We start from the raw sequence: 20089 nt of genomic DNA, 5'->3' as shown, positions 1-20089 counted from the left end.
CGACTGTGGAGTCTCACGGTGTTGCCAAATGGTCACGACCAGGTAATCATGCAATCATCGTGACAGCCGTGGCTTCAGGCTCATCGTTGTGAAGATGGGTGGTGGACTTACTTGGCTTATGTTCAAGCAGGGTCTGTGTTGTCGCGATGTATTTCCTTTCCGTTCGACAAAGCGTCCCTCTGTCCCCGCCGTCAGATATCCGGGAGCTCATCCAGGTGGACGACGTGATGGAGGACGACTCCCTCCGCTTCGGCCCAAACGGGGGCCTGGTCTTTTGCATGGAGTACTTTGCCAATAACTTGGACTGGCTGGAGGAGAACCTGGGTCACGTGGAGGATGATTACATACTGTTCGATTGCCCGGGTGAGCTCACACACGTCTGATGTCACTGACGGTTCTCAGCTCCTGCGTCTACTTGTGTTGTTTACACATCGATAGAGTCAGCTCATTGTTAATACATTGGTAGAGATCAACTTAAACTTCCACAAAGCTGAAGTTAATCAGGATCTCTTCTATATTTTACAATAGAATAATTAATATGAAGCATAGTTGTGCACAGATTGTTACATCTTTTTGCACCTTTGTAGGTTTTTATTGTTCATTTCCATTCAGCTAATAGGCTTTGCTTATACTAAATAACTATTGGAATATTCATGTAGAATATATATATATATATATATATATATATATATATATATATATATATATATATATATATATACACACATACATACATACACACACACATTTCCTGCTTTCACACCTTTTTGATACTTTTTTGCTGAATTGTTGTTGTAAATATTTTAGTGGTTTATTGTTTATTTTTAGGTCTATATTTGTTGCAGTCATTTTGTCTATTGACACATTTTTTAAATTTCTGTTACTTTATTGTGATTGCCAATACTTTATTCATCAAGGATATGTTTATCTTTAGTCGGAACGTATCCATTTGGATATGTAAGATAAGACAACATTTTATTAATCCCCAGGGGGAATATTGCAGATATCCTGTACGTACATCCATCCTTTCCGCTATTTTTGGATTGTTCATTCAGGTGCTAGACACATCACTCGTTTAGACAGTTTCATGTTTGCAGCCAGGTGGTTTTCTTACTTTGTACTTTGTGGAGGTTTCAGACAACCTGTGCTAAGCTTCTTTCACACATGCACTGCTGATGTGCGGATAGTCACATCCACACATTGTCCGGAGTTGCCCTCTCACACATGTGGACACAGCCGGATATTGTCTGTGTCAGACACACTCACACCTACTGGAAACACTCCGTTTGGGTTAGGCGAGGGACGGAGCCTGGGTAGTGCAGGAGGCAGGGCGTGATGCAATGACGCTGCAGAGTTTTACAGTACAAGCAAGATGGCGGACGAGGCTATGGACTTATCAGTCATTTTGACTTTTTTTTTTGCGTTCAAACTCCATGTAGTTTGTCGTATCTGCAATAAAAACATATATAATCTTCTTCTTTGTCCTTGTATGTTAAGGCTGTAAATGACCGTCCTTCACACTCGCTGCTGTGAATTCTCTGGACAATCACCTGCTCTGTTCACACACACCGCTCAATCGGACTGTACTCAAACTTTGTACTCAGGTGCCAGCTGGGTAAAGTCTGTTTAATGTCCGGTCCAACCGATTTGCCCTGCAGGTCAGATCGAGCTGTACACACACCTCCCTGTTATGAGGCAGCTGGTGGAGCAGCTCCAGCAGTGGGAGTTCAGGGTGTGTGGGGTGTTCCTGGTCGACTCGCAGTTCATGGTGGAGACGTTCAAGGTAATAATGTGTCGTCGTTGGATTTCCACATTCATGCGGCGATGTCCTCAAATGGGTCTTGGAAGAAATACTAGTATTAATATCCCATTACCACACACACACACACACACACAACAACATCAATATTAAACTGGATATGTTGTTTATTTCCTGGTTTTTAGTTCATCTCGGGAGTCATGGCTGCTCTCAGTGCGATGGTGTCACTAGAGATCCCTCAAGTGAACATCATGACAAAAATGGACCTGCTCAGCCCAAAGTCGAAGAAAGAAATTGAAAAGTATGTTGTTGATTAAAATTTTTTTTTTATCCCTGCCATCGAATACGTAGTGTGTTCTTAAAATGTAGTCTTAAAATGTATGTCTGTACATTTTTGTTCTGCTCTCCGTTTCCCAACAAAGAGCCAAAATTCTCACATGTGAGCATTGATTTTTAATATATTTGACTGTTTAAATACAAGTGAAATCCCCCTTGTGTTTCAAGATGGCATGCACAATGTTTCATAGTCGACCGACCAACATTATGGGATGATGTGGAAAGACTACTATGATGATTAATTGCAACCTGTAATATATTTCTGCTAGAACTACAATGAAGTTCATTTTTCAACATTAAAAAATAAATAGCTCTAATCTGAATTTATTTTAATAAATTCCATATGTCTTTTCAGAAGTAAGGATTTTGCCCTCCCTGATTCATGAAACATTCTTATTGTTGTTGTTAGATACCTGGACCCAGACATGTATTCGGTGATGGAAGATAACTCGGGCACCATCAGAAGCAAGAAGTTCAACAAGCTCACGAAAGCAATCTGTGAGCTGGTGAGCTCATTTCAATAACAAATGTGATTTGTCAGATCTCGTGCCTTTTGAAATCGCCGCGTCCATTTTCCTGTTGTCGTTTCCTTGAGTTTTCAATTATCGTCCGAGAGTAGACACGCACTACACACACACACTGTGAGTTGTCTGGAGGTTCTGCTCAGTTTGATTTGGTCGATTAAATGCAGAAAATTAAAACTGTGAAGGTGATGTAGAATTTATTACAATCTGCAAATAGAGGAGTCCGTCAGCACAGAATGTTGGATTTTGAAATGAGCATCACTATCTTTATGTGTCTGCAGATTGATGATTACAGCATGGTGAGATTCCTTCCTTTCGACCGCACGGATGAAGAAGGCGTAAACATCGTTCTCCAGCATATCGACTTCTCCATCCAGTACGGAGAGGACCTGGAGTTCAAGGAGCCAAAGGTATATCGCTGTGTAATGTAACGTCGGTCACAGCAAGTTTTAAAAAAATGTGCAATTTCAGTTTTTGCAAGCAAGGGGGGAAAGGGTTGGGAGCCCATTTAAATCCAAAAAGGGGTACACATACAGACCATGCGCGTACAGACCATGCACATACAGCGCCAGGTCTGGGGTTGGTCCTCGGTGGTTTCTCGCAGCCCGTCCAGCCGCGGGACTGACCAATCGGTGGCTACCGTTGTTCTGGCGGGTGAGTTGATGAGGCAGTACATCAACAACAACGACAACGACAATGGAGGCTCATGAAGACGATCGTGACGATGCAGCCGTAGCACCAGTTTTAGCAGAAATAGATGTTACAACAGTGATGAAACGCGGACAAAAGTGTGCGCTGTTGGATTTTTACCGGGGGAAGATAAATTTTCGCCGCTCTCCCGACCGGATCATATACAGTATACGTCGATAATTTTTCAGTGGATATTCCAAGATCATCCCTGACGTGGATCGTGTTTGTGCGCCGCACTATGATGGCCTCACGCATTTCGTTTATCTGATCGGCTGAAGGCCATGGTCTGTCGAGGCACGGATTCAAATTCAAACGCCGGTCTCTCTCGTGAGGGGGAGCGTGAAGGCCTCGCGAGAAAGGCCGGTGGAACCGGGCTACCACCAGCTGCCCTTCCCCCGCGGTGGTTGCCAGGCAACACCAGTCGCCGCTGTTGTGCCATTCGTGGCGACCAAGGTTTGTCATCCCCTGAGTCGCATCAACACCAGTGACGACTCAGATGGAATGATTTAGAGTAAACATCCAAAGTGTCGATGAGGTATTTAACTGTCCAGTCTATATGTGATAGACTTTGAGATAAATACAATAGAACATGTTTTAGGAGATAATTTGCAGGTTTTTATGTGGCGGTCTTCTTTTGTAATTGCCTGTGATTCCGTCACCTGAAGCCGTGTGACCAAGTGACGTTGCATTTATTTATGTACAGAACCCCAAGGTGTAGGAGCGCGCGGCTCCCGTGAAACCCCACACGTGCTTTATTTGGGTTTATTCACCTGTCTAACTGCGTGATGGTTGACTGACTTGTAATGGCCGTGAGTGAACTTCCGACGTCATTTTTCCATAGGAGCTCGACGAGGATCCCGCCAACCCGCAGTATGATGAGTTCTTTCAGGACAAGGTGGAGAGCTGAGAGGACGTTGACAAAAACCATGAGGAATCGAGCTGAGAAACGCGTTAAAAGTCTATAAAGCCCAATACAAATCATTTACACACACCAAAGAGAAGTTACGATGCTGTGGGAGTCTTAAGGACACTGACAGATGGACGCTGAGCATCAACATACTCCACCTTGAACCTGCTTTGTAGATAATAATTTGTCTTTTATTTATTTTTTCAGACCTTTTTTTATTTTGGTTGTTTTGAATGAAGAGATCTCTGTGTTATCTTCTAGCTCAGACTGTATATACTTTGATGTGATTTTCATCGGACAAAATTAAGGTTTGCAGAGTTGTTAGAGTTGGTTTTTATTTTTATTTCAACGCAAGCACGGTCTGAAGTTCTGTGGACAAAAGTGCTGGTTTGATGGATTCCAGTTCCTGATCACGTTACAATTACCAACAACAATAACTTTACAATCTGACCCAAAGGAAACCGTTGTATTAATGGTTCGTAAAATGCCGGCTCCGGGGACCCCCGGGTCCCTCGGGAGGTTCCGGGGGCAAATTGATAGATGATTAAACTTCCAACAATATTTCATTTGGTCATCCCCCTAACTGTCGTATAGACGTTTGGACTGAGTCATATCTTACAACCAAAAATGTTCTCAGATCGGTCTCCCGGAGGCACAATCTCTGGGATTCTGTCTCTGGGAGCCTCGATGGAAAGAGGTTGTATATGCAGTATGTATGTATGTATGTATGTATGTATGCATGCATGCATGCATGCATGCACCAGGTACATATTTGAGGGAAATAAAAAAAGGGTCCGGCAGTAAGGATGCAAGTATTGCCTGAGTAGAAATATACGCGTGGATATATATTTGGGATATTTCTGAATAATAAAATATTTCTGAATAATATAATGTCTGTAATTTCTGGGGGGGGAACCATTTAGTTGAATAAGGGAGAGATTATTTTTTCCCCCCTTAAATTCTGTAAACGTTTAAACGGTGTCGGTCCTGCACGCCCCCCCCTCCCCCCCTCGTGGCCACGCCCACACCCCCTAGTGGCCACGCCCCCTCCCCGCAGGCTCCACTTCCTGTATAGAACCAGGGAGGGACACAGGCGGAAGCAGAGAGACACTGATCCGTCAAGATGCCGGTAAGTACAGTTGAATAAAATACAAAACAACGAAAAACGTCTTTATCCCCCCCCCCCCCCCGTTCATCGCGGTTCTCAAGCGCACGTTCGTACCGAAAAAGCAGCCGTTTGCTGTCGCTCCGGTGACCAGCCTGCTAGCCTAGCATGCTAACAAGCGAACGCCGACGGGGGCTGCGTTAAACTGGTTTTCCCCGTCTGAAGTGGGGCTGCCTCCATTATTTCTATCGATGGTGATTGTTATGTAAAAAAAAATATATATTTATGTACACCAAGATAATTTTGCAGTGTGGAAACGGTGTAATAAAGGTGAAGGATAGTTGTCACCCTGTAATAATTATAATAACAACAAATATATGCTAATATGTAGACCTACGCTATCATGGCTATGTGATAGCAGCTTGATCTGATTTCGGTCTTACCACTGCAGCCCAGTAATCATATGCGTTGACATGTAGACCCATGCTAACGTTAACTCTTTGACAGGAACTTCCTCTCATTTCACTCCAGCCCATGAGTAATATCCGGTAATGTGTATGAATATGTGTATCAACACCTGTGTTCCAGGCTTACCACTCCAGCCTGATGGATGCGGACACCAAACTGGTGGGGAACATGGCGCTGCTGCCCCTCAAAACCCAGTTCAAAGGACCTGCTCCAAAAGAAAGTAAGATGACGATGGGTGGTGGTGGTGTTGTTGTTGTTGTTTTGATCTCGTTTAGATTGTGGTTAGCAATGACGCCATCCACACTTGGCCCCTTCTCCCATCGTTTGTGTGTTCAACCGTGAATGTCAAGCGCTGTACATGTGGTATTGATTTTACACACACACACACACGCACGCACCTACAGCCATACATACACTTACACACATCCTGGTATTTCGCGACTTCAGCTTTAGTCACTTGCTGAGAATGTACTTCCTTATATGGTCGGTTGTCACCTCTGTCTGTCAAAATCGCCCTCATGTTAATGTGTCAACCCTTTTTTGGGGGGATAGATCGAGGCAGGCACTGTAAGGATTTACTTTTCCGTAGGCAAAGGGTTTGCTGTGTCTCATCTGGCACTTTTTTTGTCATTTCAGCCAAAGATACAGATATCCTGGACGAGGCCATCTACTACTTCAAAGCCAACGTCTTCTTCAAGAACTACGAAATTAAGGTGAGAAAAGGCGTTTTCATAACACATGTCGCCTTTATCGGAAAATCGAGGACAGGCGCTTGCGTAAAATGACTAAAAGTTAATTGTTTTAGAATTTAGCCCTCTTTTAATGCTTAGTAGAGGTTTTGGAAAGTGGAAGAGAGAGAGTGTGTGTGTGTGTGTGTGTGTGTGTGTGTGTGTGTGTGTGTGTGTGTGTGTGTGTGTGTGTGTGTGTGTGTGTGTGTGTGATTTCCTTACATGATACTGGTACATGACATGATTGGTTACATGATACATGAAGTGATTGGTTTAAATTATGAATCAACAGGCCTGAAATTAGCTCTTTCCGTTCAAGGCCGACAGGGCAAGGCAACCTGAACCTTATGTGGTTAAACCCCCCCCCCCCCAAAAAAAACACCTAAAAGTCGCATAAATTAAATGAGTACAGGTAAATAGGAAATACTATCAATGAAAACAATACGCAACTTTTTTTTTCTTTTTTCTTTTGTTTATTGGCCATGGGCAAACACCCGTTGGTTGCAGGAATGTGCGTCTCAGCAGCAGACCTGCTCTAATCTGTCTCACTTCACTCTGACTTTTCCTCGACATGTTGGGGCGTCTCTGCGCTCTGTTGTTCCGCGCGTTCCAGCTCGTACATCCAAACGTTGCCCCCGGCCGTACCGTCTCCCTTTTCTTCTGATGCGTCTGCTTACTGCACGTTGATGGTTTTTACTGTGTATAATCTATGTGTTGGAGGGCAATAGAGTGTACTCAGGCGGGATTTTAGCTTCCCTTTTACTCAGCCACCCATGACCTGTTTTGTGTTTTTCAGAACGAAGCAGACAGGACTCTGATCTATGTCACGCTGTACATTTCTGAATGCCTGAAGAAGCTCCAGAAGGTAATTTAAATTGCAGAACTGGGGGTTTATGTGGAATAAGATGCACTTAACACTGGTTATGCTACATCACAATACCTGTTTAATTTGACTTATTGTGAAGTAGTGGTACTCTGGCCGATTGAGCTTTCAATATGTTCATGAAAAGGATGTTTGGTCAAAAGCTCCTACACGTAGTTTATTAATACTTTATTACTTTATTTTTTTCCCAAGCGTATTGTAGAGACTGAGGTGAATTTTCATACGTGTGGTCGTTATAACATTTAACGGCAAATTCCCTTGTTTTTTACCTTGAGTTTGGTCATTTGTTATACCAGAGTGGCTTTGATAAAATTATGAGCACATTATATTTTGGTTTAATTGGTAGAAAGTTCATTATTTAAGTACCTAGCTCTCTCTAATGCTTGGTAACTTGGCAGGTTTTGTAAGCGTCTCCAGAAAATGTTAAATTCCACGCGTCCGGATTTATGTGGCGGTTAGTGTATTTAACGCCTGACGATGAATAAATAAAGAACCCTTCCCCCCCAAAATGCTTTGTCCTTCCAGTGCAGCTCCAGGAGTCATGGAGAGAAGGAGATGTACACTCTGGGCATCACCAACTTCCCAATTCCTGGTGAACCTGGATTCCCTCTTAATGCCATGTATGCAAAGCCCAGCAGCAAGCAGGAGGAGGGTGAGGAACCACATTAAAAACATCTAAAACACTCTGCCCTTCGCTGTTGCTTTATTGAAGATTATATTGTATGTTACACACGGCCAATTCAAAATTAGCATTAAGTGCATTGTGTGACTTGGCATCCGGCATCATTTTACACACACACACACACACACACACACACACACACACACACACACACACACACACACACACACACACACACACACACACACACACACACACACACACACACACACACACACTTTCTCTCTGGTTGGTTGCAGAAGTAAAAGTAAAGTAAAAGGGAATCAACGAGAGATGAGAGGAGAATGTAAAGTGGAGATAATAGTAAGATTCGTACACAAGTCACCGCGCCGACGCGGAAAACAAAACGCTGTTATGCAAGTTGCCGGTTCTGGTTTTGGCTGGAGTTGTAGGCGAGCATCGACTGCAGCGTGGTAAGATCACTGCCCCGCCAGAGACGAGGAAGAGGCATACGTCGATCAAAAACAAGCTCAGTCAACAAAAAGACGACACTAGTTTGTTCGCTCTGAAGAGAAGTCCCACTGTCTTCTGCAGCACAGCCTTTTGTCTTTGCCTTACCTCATGTTTAGAAATAGGCAAAGGAAGGAATCTGCATGTGGCGTTCAAGCTCTGTAGGACCACTACAAGTCTGCTTGATTCTGTTACGAGAACTTTTGTTTCTGCGGAAAAAAAAAAAAAAAAAAAAAGGCCAGAGATCTTGTTATAGATGGTGGAAATCCTTGACTCTGTCTCCATCCAAAACAACGTAGTTGAATGATCGCTGGAACGCCGTCGGCCGGGCGCGTCAGCTCTGGACCGTTCTTAAATCGTGCTTGGATAGGAGCAGTTTCCTAGGTTAGGAAAGTTGAAAACGCCAAACATTGGATTGGCGTCATTCCATTTCTGGGCACTTAGGACTGATTTCCTACTCGGAGCTGTTTGATGAATACCGTTCCAGATCTTATCTAACAATTATTCAATTTACTCTTGGTCGTCAACATACAATGTAGAAGTTTTGTTGCCGACACTATGCGTAGCCTTTAGGCCTAGTGGGTGATTCCTCGTGTACTGGTGAGTTCTGACGTCCGTCGCTCGGGTTATTCACGCTGGACGCCGTTGCTTGTGAGGACGGGCCACGGTAGAATGTTCACGCCGGCTGTGTTCCCTTTCCAGAGACCATGAGGGGATACCTCCAGCAGATCCGCCAGGAAACTGGATTGAGGTTATGCGACCGCATATTTGACCCACAGTCCGACAAACCAAGCAAGGTGAGGAAGACTTTTTTTTTTATGCTGTTTTATCCATAGTTCTGTATTAAAAAATAAATAATAATAATAAATCAGTCGTTACACTAATTATCCCTGCTGTGACCTAGGACCGGAAAATAGTTTATTATTGCTTGTATTGTCATGAAATTAGTTGAATTAAATCAATTGTTTCTAAATATTTCTTGTGTGTAAATATCTAAAAGTCCTGATGATTGTTTTCCTCCTTTGTTTGTAGTGGTGGGTTTGCTTTGTGAAGAAGCAGTTCATGAACAAAAGTCTCTCAGCTCCTGGACAGTGATTTGGGACCCCCTGTGTGCGAGTTGGATTTCTTGATGCTTCTGGATAGCAGAGATGATTTTATATTGAGTTAAGTGTTAAACAATGTCTTTGCCTGTTAATCATATTGAGCTGGTGCTTAATTCATTAAAGCAATCATGAATTGGAAAGGATGTTGTTGCTGTATTTACATTGAGTTGATGGAAGGACCAGTGGGGCTCATGGGATATGGGGTGACGTGATCATGTTCTCGGAACATTAAGTTTGTTGCAGGGTTTGTCAGTGAGGAACTGTCAGTGAGGAACTATCAGTCAAGAGTATCGTACTGATTTATTGCTTTTCACAGTCCAAACATGTTTAAATAAACCCAAATTTGATTGAATTGTACAACCAAGCGTTTCTCAAAACATTCAAACAACTCCAGAATGCAAATCTGTCAAATTAGAGTGTGTGTGTGTGTGTGTGTGTGTGTGTGTGTGTGTGTGTTGTTCTTTGTGATCCTTATCAACAGTTTACTGACCACGACAAGCTATGCTGCTTTATCAAATTCAATGCATGTGCCCAATTTTAGCATCCTTGATGGCGGACCCTGCCACTAACAATGGGAACGGCTTATAGAGGAGCACATGCATGACACAAATGCATTGAATGGCGGTGTCTGCCAAAAAATAAGTGTCAATAAGTATAGGACTTTTTTTTTTTTTCTTTTTACGGATTGACACTTTCACCTTTTCTAAACACAAATAGGATTTTTACATCATCTTGTGGATCTCTTGAACCGTTTCCCATATTAAGTACTGGATTTCTTTAGAAACCTAAATGGTGTAGACAAAACACTGACATGTGAGCGGGAAGCACTCTGCACATGTTTTGACACTTTATTTCAGTGAACACACAACATTTCGTAATACAGTTCAAAATACTTACGCTGTCTACACAATATCAAAAGATCTTTGTTAGGAAAAATAAGCTCCGCGCTTTTATTTTGTAGGTTTTTTTGGCGTGTCCAAAATCATTCCTCTGCAGCCAAAACAAATCAGAGAAGCCTTCTGCCGCCTACGTAGCTGAAAGCTAGTTCCCTCTGCTAGCAGGGAGTGAAAGTAAGGCAGTATCGTGGAGGGTTCCCCTCGAGGGAAGGAAACCTTTGAGCAGAACGAGTGGAGGGAGCAGGAGCAAGGGGAAGGAACACAGTCACCAGGATCACTTTAAAAACTCTCAAAACTTCAAATCTCAAAATTGCATAAGTGGTAACATAGGCTCAGAGGAGACGGCTCAGTGTAGCAGACTGCAAAATTAAAGGGCCCTTAAAAGCAAACGGACATGCATTATAGAATAGTCAGGACCTACATAATTAACAAGTCTCAGAAATAAGAAACGTGTGCAGAAAACAGGCTGGTTTCCCTTGCAAACGTTAAATCCGGCAGATATTTGTATTGCATAACGGGGAAAAAAAAAAGAAGCCAACTCTGAATATTGCATCCTGCTAAATTAACACTGTCAACATTGTCGTTCTGAAGGTGACATTTGATTTTCCTCAATTGAATGGTCTTTCAACGTGGCTCACAAAAATTGTTTTGCAGCGTCCTCTAACGTAAACCACCAGTTTCCAATGTTGGAACAAATATGATTTTTGGAAAGGGTTCTTTAATCCCCTCGCCATCCTTACTCTGTGACTGTAATAAGGGGTCGGGACAGACACTCAGTTTAATCCACATTGGTAATTTCAACACGATGCGATGGCAACGGGATGTTCAACGGGATGACGTACAGATAAGGGCCGGCTTATTCTTTTATTCTTGTCACCGGGCAGAGGGAAACTGACGTCGTCGCATCTTGCCTTTAGTGCTGTGGATATAAATTTAGAAAAAGGGTTGATGAAAAATAAATCTCATAAGAAAAATAACCTCTCCACATCAGAGTGCCAAAGAAGCGCCGGGGGCGACAGCGTTGCCACAACATAAAAAGGCAAACTCGGCACTCGTTCATTTCAAACGCATGCTTTAGAAAACGGCTAATTGGGCATTGTGGATAACTGAACTGAGCCGACTCTGTTTCCAGATAGTTTTGTGTGGCGCGATCAAGTCGGCTGCGGATACGCTGACGTTCCTTCTCCGAAAGACGAAGGGCGTGTCGCCCGTTGAACTTTGTGGATCCCTTGGTGAGATGAACTTTAAAGCGTTATTTACAAATTGCTGCACGGTATCCTGAGGCCTTACGGTCACTGGCTCTGAAGCCCAAGTCTTGCCTTGTTTTTATAACACCACCACCAAAATCTCAAACGGATGCCCGCCCCGGCCGCGTCCCACCACGGGCAGCAGGACCGTAGAGCGCTTCTTTAAAGGGAACCTATTATGCTCCTTTTCAACAAGTTAATATGGGTCTGTGAGGCCCCCGAAGTGTGTCTTTGAAGTTTTGGTATTTTTTTTTGCTGAAAATACCACTCAGATTATGCATCCTAACCATTCTAACACGCCTCTCACCCAGACTCATTCTGGCACTCTGTTCCAGTGCCTGTTGCTTTTACCGCCACGCCCCACTTGGTCGGATCCAACCAACAGACGCACCGGCTTGACGCTTTTTTTTTTTTTTTTTTCCCCTCCCCCCTTCCACAAGTGAACTATTAGCGTTAGCTAGTGCTAAACAGCAAAAGAAACACCAGGCACAATTATCTTTTTGAGATACTTAAATTTCCCTCATCTGCAGTTCTGTCACGGACAGCTGGTATTAATTCCTCTTTCTTTTTAAAGAATTGTGCTGGTCAGTGCGGCCAACAACAGGGCAGCTCCCGCGATCAGCTCTTAGCTTCTACATGATGCTAGCGGGTCCGGCAAGTTGGAGCCGTACCTCCAGCTGTGGGCGGAGATACTCAGATGGGGGAGGGGGGGGTTTAATTCTACTGAGTCTCAACGTCTCAACGACTGAGACGCCAAATCCGAAACGGCTGGTCGAAACGCACGTTTTCTGAAATAGGCAGCTCACAACGAACCCGGTTGGCTCGATTCGCCGGCCCGTCAGAGACCCAAATGCGTGTGCACAAGCACCGAAAATGTGAGCTTTTCATAATAGGTCCCCTTTAAACCGGCGAGGGAAGAACATGCCGGCGGCTCAGGCAGCGCTCGGTCCTTCCATTTGCTCAGTGCCGACGTATGAGCTCCCGGCCTCCTGGAGACGCGAGCCCAACCGCGTCGAAGCTCCCGCTCCAGAACATGCTGCCCGGGCCGCCATGCCGCCTCGGGGGGTTTACCGCTTGTTTGAATTAAGATAAGTCCGTCGCCGGGAGACGCTCCGTCGCGGGGAAGGCGGGGGCAGTGTAGCGGAGAGACGGTGTCATTAAAACAGCCAAAATAATTGTCCAAACAATAGAGGTTTTACGTTTACATATTCGGACTAGATCGCCACTGCAAAAAACAAACTGGAAAAAAAGGGGGGGGGGGGGGGAGAGATAAAAAAAAAAGAAACCCAATTGCTCGATGAAGTCCAAATAAACAACCAAGGTACTTCGGGATTCACAGCTTTCCAAACAGACTCCCTGTGGATAATCTTTGAGTGCGGGAAACTAGTCAACATGGCAGGAGAACGGCCAGATGGCTTTACAAGTGAAACCCCCTATTTCAACTCTCGGTTCAGTTCCAACCTGAAAAACAGAACGAGACATCATGGCAACGAGCGCTCATTCCGGTCCTCAAACGTCACCAAGTGTGTATAGGCACATTACATTATGACAAGTGTGTTACGAAATGAAGCCCAAACACACCTCACATTTTCAAATCACGCTCAAGGGAAACTGGTGTGTTTTCACCCTGAGCCTCCTTTTCCCCCAGTCATAAAGTCAACCCAGTGATCTGCATCGGAAGCTTTTAAATTGCTCCGGCAGCTTGTCGATCACCCGAGTTGACTCTCTGAATGATTGGAAAATAAGGTTTAGGCTAAAAAAATCAAAGGAATTCAAAAAAATCAATTAATTATGACGGCATATTTTTTTAAAGCACGAAACTGACGACAACAAAAATAAAACCTGGGCTCAATGGCTGGGTACCTTCTAGAAGGGTTCGCTTAAATCTCACTGAACTAAACTTCTATTGTCAAGTTCAAAACAACAGGAACAAGATGCATGTTATAAATAAGAGAAGACGGCCGAGCTGCCGGGTACCGGTCCTTACCCTGGATTAATAATAGTGACTCCTTAGTCGAAAGCCATCTCCTGGCTCTTTCGTACGCAGCGCGCTACCTTCCTCTTGAATTCCCCCGTGGGGTCATCCCTCCACTCTTTCTAAAAGCAGAAAAAAAAAAAAAAAAAGGAGGAAAAACTTTTAGTTTCACGTCGAGTCTCGTTGAGGAGAGGAACGGAGCTTTTAAAAACCCGGGCCGGCTGGCGTCCAGAAGTCGAGGTCGCGGCGGAGCTTGCTTTCATGTACAGCTTGTACAGGAGGCAAAAGCCAAACCAACCTCATACATAGACATCGATACGGCCGAGACCCGATGTCCGGAGTGACAGACGGCGAAGCGGGCGGACGACATGTTTACATGAGGGAGGTGTGCGCCCATCGCAGGCGGGAAGAAACAGTTAATTCCGTCTCCGCCAACCATCCCGATGGAACGGGGGGGGGGGGGGGGGGGGGATGGTCGTGGGAGACGGACAGAGCCTCCCAGGGCTCTTCGAGGAACACGTTCCTTGCCCTTTTTGACGGACGGTCTGCGGTTAAAAAACAAAACGATTCAACCGCGGCGCCGCTTTGCTTTCATTTGTCGCCGCGGCTCGTGAGCGCACTGTACTTACAGCCGCGTCCACGTTGGCGGGCGAGTCTCCGTTGGGGTCCGCCAGCATGGAAATGACGCTGAGCATGATGGTCTCCACGGTGTGGATGGGCAGCCAGCGCTCCTCCGGTTTCTCGTAGCCATACTTGTCCTCTCCGGGCTCGTGCAGGATGGAGATGCAGACATCGCCATTCTTTGCCACTAATCCAAAAATAAAAAATAAAAAGTTAAATAAATTGGATGGAACAGAACAAGAAGAACAATCTTTAATCGTCGCACAGCACACCACACTACAACACATGCACGCACTCACACACACGCTTTGGATGGTGGCCGGTGAAATGAGGCCCCTGCGTTTAACCCATCCTGGCTTGTCCTTCCTCCGGGGGCCACAGCCAGGAGCAGTGGGCAGCATTCGTGGAACGCGCCCGGGGGGGGGTAACGAGTGTCCGTCGCTGGTCAGACGATGATGGGTGCATGTTTTTGGTGGGGTTCCTTACTGACGTTAGGTGGAGGAAACCCCATGTGAGCACGGGGAGAACATGCAAACTCCACACAGAAAGGCTCCTATTTGGGAGATAACCCGCCCGGAGCACGGTGCCAACAGCGCCCCCGGCGGGAATCGAACCCAGGACCTTCTTGCTGTGAGGCAGCAGTGCAAAGTCAGTATAGTGGTCCCCCACTGATAGCAACGCAGTATACCGTACATTGAAACTGTTGCCAGGACATTCCAGGCTGCAGACGTGTCTTTAGAAAAAACAAAAAAGAAGCCGAACATGTTCTTGACCTAGGAACCCGTTAAGATCAAGTGACGGAGGCGCTGGATACATTAGTTTCTCCTTCCTCTTCGGGCTGCTCCCGTTAGGGGTCGCCCCCAGCGCATCACCCGCCTCCAACACCTTCTGCTCTGCGCATCTTCCTCCCTCACACCAACCGCCTGCACGTCCTCCCTCACCACATCCGTAAAGCTTCTCTTTGGCCCTCCTCTTTCTCCTCTTGCCTGGCCGCTCCGTCCTCAGCATCCTTCTCCCGACGTGACTCTCATCTCTCCTGCGCACGTGTCCAAACCATCTCAATCTGGCCTCTCTCACTTTTCCCACCCAAACTGCCCCGACCTGAGCTGTCCCTCTAATGTGCTCATTCTCACTCCTGTCCATCCTGATGAAAACCTCAACTCTGCCACCTCCGGTTCGGCCACCTGCCTTTTTGTCAGTGCCGCCGCCTCTAAACCCTACAACACGGCTGGTCTCGCCGCCGTCCTGTCGACCTTCCCCTTCAGGAAGGATGCATTCGTTTAACGTCCTATTTAAACGCAGGCATGTTTCTGTAGGCCAACAATGATAAAAAAAATAGCCTCTATTAATGGCACCTTTCGTGCGGGACATTCGGGTCAACGTGCTTTACATGAACAGAAGGCAATCACATGGTATATAAACAAAGCAAATAAGTAAAAGGCAAAGCACTGAATAAAACAAAGTACAAAAAGAAGGATGAGAATATGCAAAGCAGAACAGCAGTTTCCTTGTTCAACACCCAAAGTCGTGTTGCGTTTCTCAATGACAGACGACACATTTCCTCCCCGTCGTGTTCTGTCCCCGTCCCACGCTCACTGGTAGAATCCGAACAAGTTTTCGTTAAATCAAACTGATAAAAAACAAGTTTACGGTCAACAAGGACATCATTCATGCCGAATGATTTGCTTGTTCGTGACCTAACATTAACTACCCATAATGTTGGCTTTTGAGATGCAGGGGCCTAAAAACTATTTCGAGCGACGAGGGACAACATCTGAAAGTTGATCGGTTTGCCGAGTGCGTCGAGTGCGTCTTGTTTGGTCTGCTCTCGTCAAAAAGCGCTTGAAGGAAAACTCCTGTATTTTAAACCTTAACACAATCCACGGGAGTCAATCTGGGTGATCACGATCAGGATATTATAAATTGATCCAGTATTGAGAGGATAACCACAGCTGCCGTACGTACTCGTAGCACCATGGGGTACCGGCAACCGGGAACAATTTTTAGGATTTTTTTTTTTTTTTTCCTTCACGAATATATGCCTTCTTATCCCAAAGCCTGCTTTTTTTCTGGCTAGTTTTCTTGCTTAAATATGGTGATATTTCACTTTGGGTTGCTTTCTTCAGCGTAGGATTAGGATTTATCTTTGTTTTCTTTGTATATATATGACAATTTCCAAACTCATTAAAAGCTTTGGGGTGAAACTTTGGGAAACACAACTTACAAGTTAAAAAAACAAAACAAAACAAAAAAACATGGACAATATAGAAATAAAAAGGCAATTTCAGGGTTGAATACCTACAAACAAAGACTCTCTCCACAAGTTAATATGCCAGTTCTACTTTTTCAAATACTGCAGCCAGCTCAGGAGCACAAGGTCATGGTTGGTAGTTGTAGTACTTCACTTGAAAGCTTACAATTCCACTGCATTTCCAATGTCTTAACAATACTGCACAGTCTGTTTGAATAAAACTAAACTCTGGCCTATCGACACGTCTTACTGTTAAATATATTTTTCTAATTAATTCTGATTAATTTGAGGGAAAAAAAGTCTCGTTTATTTATATAGCCCATAATCACAGTACGGCCTCAAATGGCTCCACGGGCCCACATTTCCCACAGAAATCAACAGCATATAATATCATAATATGACAATTTACAAAAAGATAGACTACTGGGGTGATTATGGCCCATTGCTACTCACAGCAGTAGCTCCAAAGTGAACTGACTGGTCTGTTATGTCTACACCCCCTGACCCAATCCCCGGCGGTGGTTTAGTGGCGATAGTATTAATAGTATGATCCATGACAAATGCACTTGGAAGGCGGCTCTCACCATTGGGATGCCATATTTCTGTGATGAACTTCATCTTGGGAGGCCTCAGCGGATAGTCGTGCGGAAAGATCAGGTTGGCCTTGAAGAAACCGCCCTCGCTACAAGCGAGAAAACAATGAGTTGCGCCCAGCGAGTACAGTGACACTAAAACATATTTAAAAATCAATGGCCCTCGTATTAAGCTTACAATAGGGTATCCTGGGGACCGATGATGACCACTGCCCATTGGTATATGTCATCATCATCAATAAGACCAGCGGAAAAACCCTCCATCGGGTTCTTGTTGAGCTCTGGAAAACGGGACAGAAACAATATTACAAAACACATCTACCGACGTTACGACACCAATTTTCTTGACTGGCATTACGTTGCCTCTACACCTTCAGGTTTCACAGAGACACATGTATTACTCATTATGACAAATTGTTGCTAAATTATTGGGTTCAACTCGGCTTAGGGTTGAAGGACATCAGTCATTATCTGGTTTCAATATATATATATATATATATAATTTGAAACCAGATAATGACTTTTGAGGCCTGTCCGATGAAAATCCATTCAACGTATGGACAGAAAAATCACATACACATAGGTCTTTTAACTCAAAACAAGCTAAAATCAAGGTCCGAAAAGGAATAAAACACAGACAAATGTGTATGCTGTGCTTCTCTGGATTCGAGGCACGTCCTCAGAGTCCATTTCTGCAGACACTCTGCAACAACTCTGCAGACCGCCGTTTGGTCGGATGGAATTCATTTTAAAGTAAGGGCAGTCTTTAAAGGATAGGTGTTTTGAATGACATTTCATGGACTCAAGACAATGGCTTCAGACTCCTTAGAGTACAATAACACCATAACCCCACACTGTCGTGAGTAGATTATTGTACTGGGCTTCCAACTGAATTCAAAACATTTTAAGACTTTCTAAGGAGAACCCTGCCCAACCCCATGCATAACGTTTTTTTTTTCTTTAAGGACCTACAGACACCCTCGCCCACCACAGTGCAGACGTCTTAACTCCACTTTGCTGTGCTTGATGTATTGTATGGAGGTTTCAACGGAAATGAAGACGTCTTAAGAGTTGGTTTTTTTTTTTTTTTTTTTTAAAGGAAGTGGGCTCAGACCTCCTCCGTGCGAGGCTCTGAGTCAGTCTGAAACATGGTTGGGGTTTTATGAATCATATTGATATGTCATCAGGACTCAGGGGAAAAAAAAAAGGTCTACACACATGCACACCCACCCACACCCGCTGAGTGTGTGAGAGAGAGGGGGAGAGAGAGAGCGAGAGCGAGAGAGAGAGAGAGAGAGAGAGAGAGAGAGAGACATGTGTCTAAGACCGGTGACACCAGCTGTTATTAGCCAATAGGGCTACTGGTAAACACTTCAGTTAAAATCAACACCAAAACAAGGGAGAAGGACGGGAATCCAACCGGTTAACAAAGCAACCAGTTTACCAAGTAACCAGCTAACCAGTTGACCAGTCAACCAGTCAACCAGTTAACCAGTCAACAAGTCAACCAATCATCCACTTAACCAGTCAACCAGGTAACAAGTCAACCAATCAACCAGTCAACCAGGTAACAAGTCAACCAGTTAACCAGTCAACCAGGTCACAAGTCAACCAATCAACCAGTTAACCAGTCAACCAGCCAACCAGGTAACAAGTCAACCAGCTAACCAGGTAACAAGTCAACCAGCTAACCAGGTCACAAGTCAACCAGTCAACCAGCTAATCAGTCAACCAGTCAACCAGCTAATCAGTCAACCAGTCAACCAGCTAATCAGTCAACCAGGTAACAAGTCAACCAGGTAACAAGTCAACCAGGTAACAAGTCAACCAGGTAACAAGTCAACCAGTCAACCAGGTAACAAGTCAACCAGTTAACCAGTCAACCAGGTAACAAGTCAACCAGTTAACCAGTCAACCAGGTCACAAGTCAACCAATCATCGAGTTAACCAGTCAACCAGGTAACAAGTCAACCAGGTAACAAGTCAACCAGGTAACAAGTCAACCAGGTAACAAGTCAACCAGTTAACCAGTCAACCAGGTCACAAGTCAACCAATCATCGAGTTAACCAGTCAACCAGGTAACAAGTCAACCAGGTAACAAGTCAACCAGTCAACCAGGTAACAAGTCAACCAGTTAACCAGTCAACCAGGTCACAAGTCAACCAATCATCGAGTTAACCAGTCAACCAGGAAACAAGTCAACCAGTCAACCAGGTCACAAGCCAACCAATCATCCAGTTAACCAATCATCCAGTTAACCAGTCAACCAGGTAACAAGTCAACCAGGTAACAAGTCAACCAGGTAACAAGTCAACCTGGTAACAAGTCAACCAGTCAACCAGACTAGTAACCAGAAGAACATCCACTCTCACCTGTCAGTTGTTTACGGAGGAGCAGCAGCGAGGATCGTTCCGTCATGTTGTCACCAACCGCGTCGTCGTCGTTGTTGTTGTTTTTGTTTTCTTTTGCCTTGTTTTTAGTTGTGATGATGACGATGATGATACGCGGGTCAGATTCAACAACGGAGGCGGCTTTAACTTAAAAAATCAATAAATAAATAAAAAAAGGATCGAATTAAAACAAAAACACGACCCCCCCCCCCCTCCAGAGCGGCGCCAGGCCCCCGGCCCCGTCGCCCCGCTAAACCCCCGGCCCCGTCGCCCCGCTAAACCCCCGGCCCCGTCGCCCCGCTAAACCCCCGGCTCCGTCGCTCCGCTAAACCCCCGGCCCCGTCGCCCCGCTGAACCCCGGCTCCGTCGCTCCGCTGAACCCCGGCTCCGTCGCTCCGCTGAACCCCGGCTCCGTCGCTCCGCTGAACCCCGGCTCCGTCGCCCCGCTGAACCCCGGCTCCGTCGCTCCGCTGAACCCCG

The 20089-nt window shown here is 45.1% G+C and overlaps 3 protein-coding genes across 3 annotated transcripts in view; 2 read left to right on the top strand and 1 right to left on the bottom strand.

Moving 5' to 3' along the window:
* gpn3 (GPN-loop GTPase 3) overlaps positions 1 to 5084 on the top strand; it is a 6347-nt gene extending 1263 nt beyond the window's left edge. Inside the window, exons 3-8 of the mRNA XM_080017360.1 lie at positions 196 to 363; positions 1659 to 1783; positions 1945 to 2060; positions 2505 to 2601; positions 2901 to 3029; positions 4151 to 5084. Of these exons, the coding sequence (XP_079873486.1) occupies positions 196 to 363; positions 1659 to 1783; positions 1945 to 2060; positions 2505 to 2601; positions 2901 to 3029; positions 4151 to 4216 (701 nt within the window). The 3' untranslated portion in view covers positions 4217 to 5084. The remainder of the gene's footprint in view (positions 1 to 195; positions 364 to 1658; positions 1784 to 1944; positions 2061 to 2504; positions 2602 to 2900; positions 3030 to 4150) is intronic.
* A 189-nt stretch (positions 5085 to 5273) lies between these two features.
* On the top strand, positions 5274 to 9775 carry arpc3 (actin related protein 2/3 complex, subunit 3). Its single transcript, XM_080017512.1, has 7 exons — positions 5274 to 5345; positions 5910 to 6009; positions 6426 to 6502; positions 7314 to 7382; positions 7926 to 8052; positions 9235 to 9329; positions 9565 to 9775. The coding sequence occupies exons 1-7, from the start codon at positions 5340 to 5342 to the stop codon at positions 9625 to 9627; spliced, it is 537 nt and encodes a 178-aa protein (XP_079873638.1). The 5' UTR covers positions 5274 to 5339; the 3' UTR covers positions 9628 to 9775.
* Positions 9776 to 10460: 685 nt separating this feature from the next.
* Positions 10461 to 19788, bottom strand: LOC307242895 (ubiquitin-conjugating enzyme E2 G1-like). Its single transcript, XM_080017513.1, has 6 exons — positions 19592 to 19788; positions 17397 to 17499; positions 17210 to 17307; positions 14383 to 14561; positions 13766 to 13875; positions 10461 to 11450 (listed from the first exon to the last, which is right to left on the bottom strand). Exons 1-5 carry the CDS (start codon positions 19635 to 19637, stop codon positions 13789 to 13791), a joined length of 513 nt encoding a protein of 170 aa, XP_079873639.1. The 5' UTR covers positions 19638 to 19788; the 3' UTR covers positions 10461 to 11450; positions 13766 to 13788.
* Between the last annotated feature and the right edge of the window lie 301 nt (positions 19789 to 20089).

This window comes from Zeus faber, assembly GCF_960531495.2.
Source record: "Zeus faber genome assembly, chromosome: 17".
Taxonomy (NCBI): Eukaryota; Metazoa; Chordata; class Actinopteri; order Zeiformes; family Zeidae; genus Zeus; species Zeus faber.
Note: the sequence above shows the minus strand (reverse complement) of the source record. Positions and strands in the feature narration are given on the sequence as shown.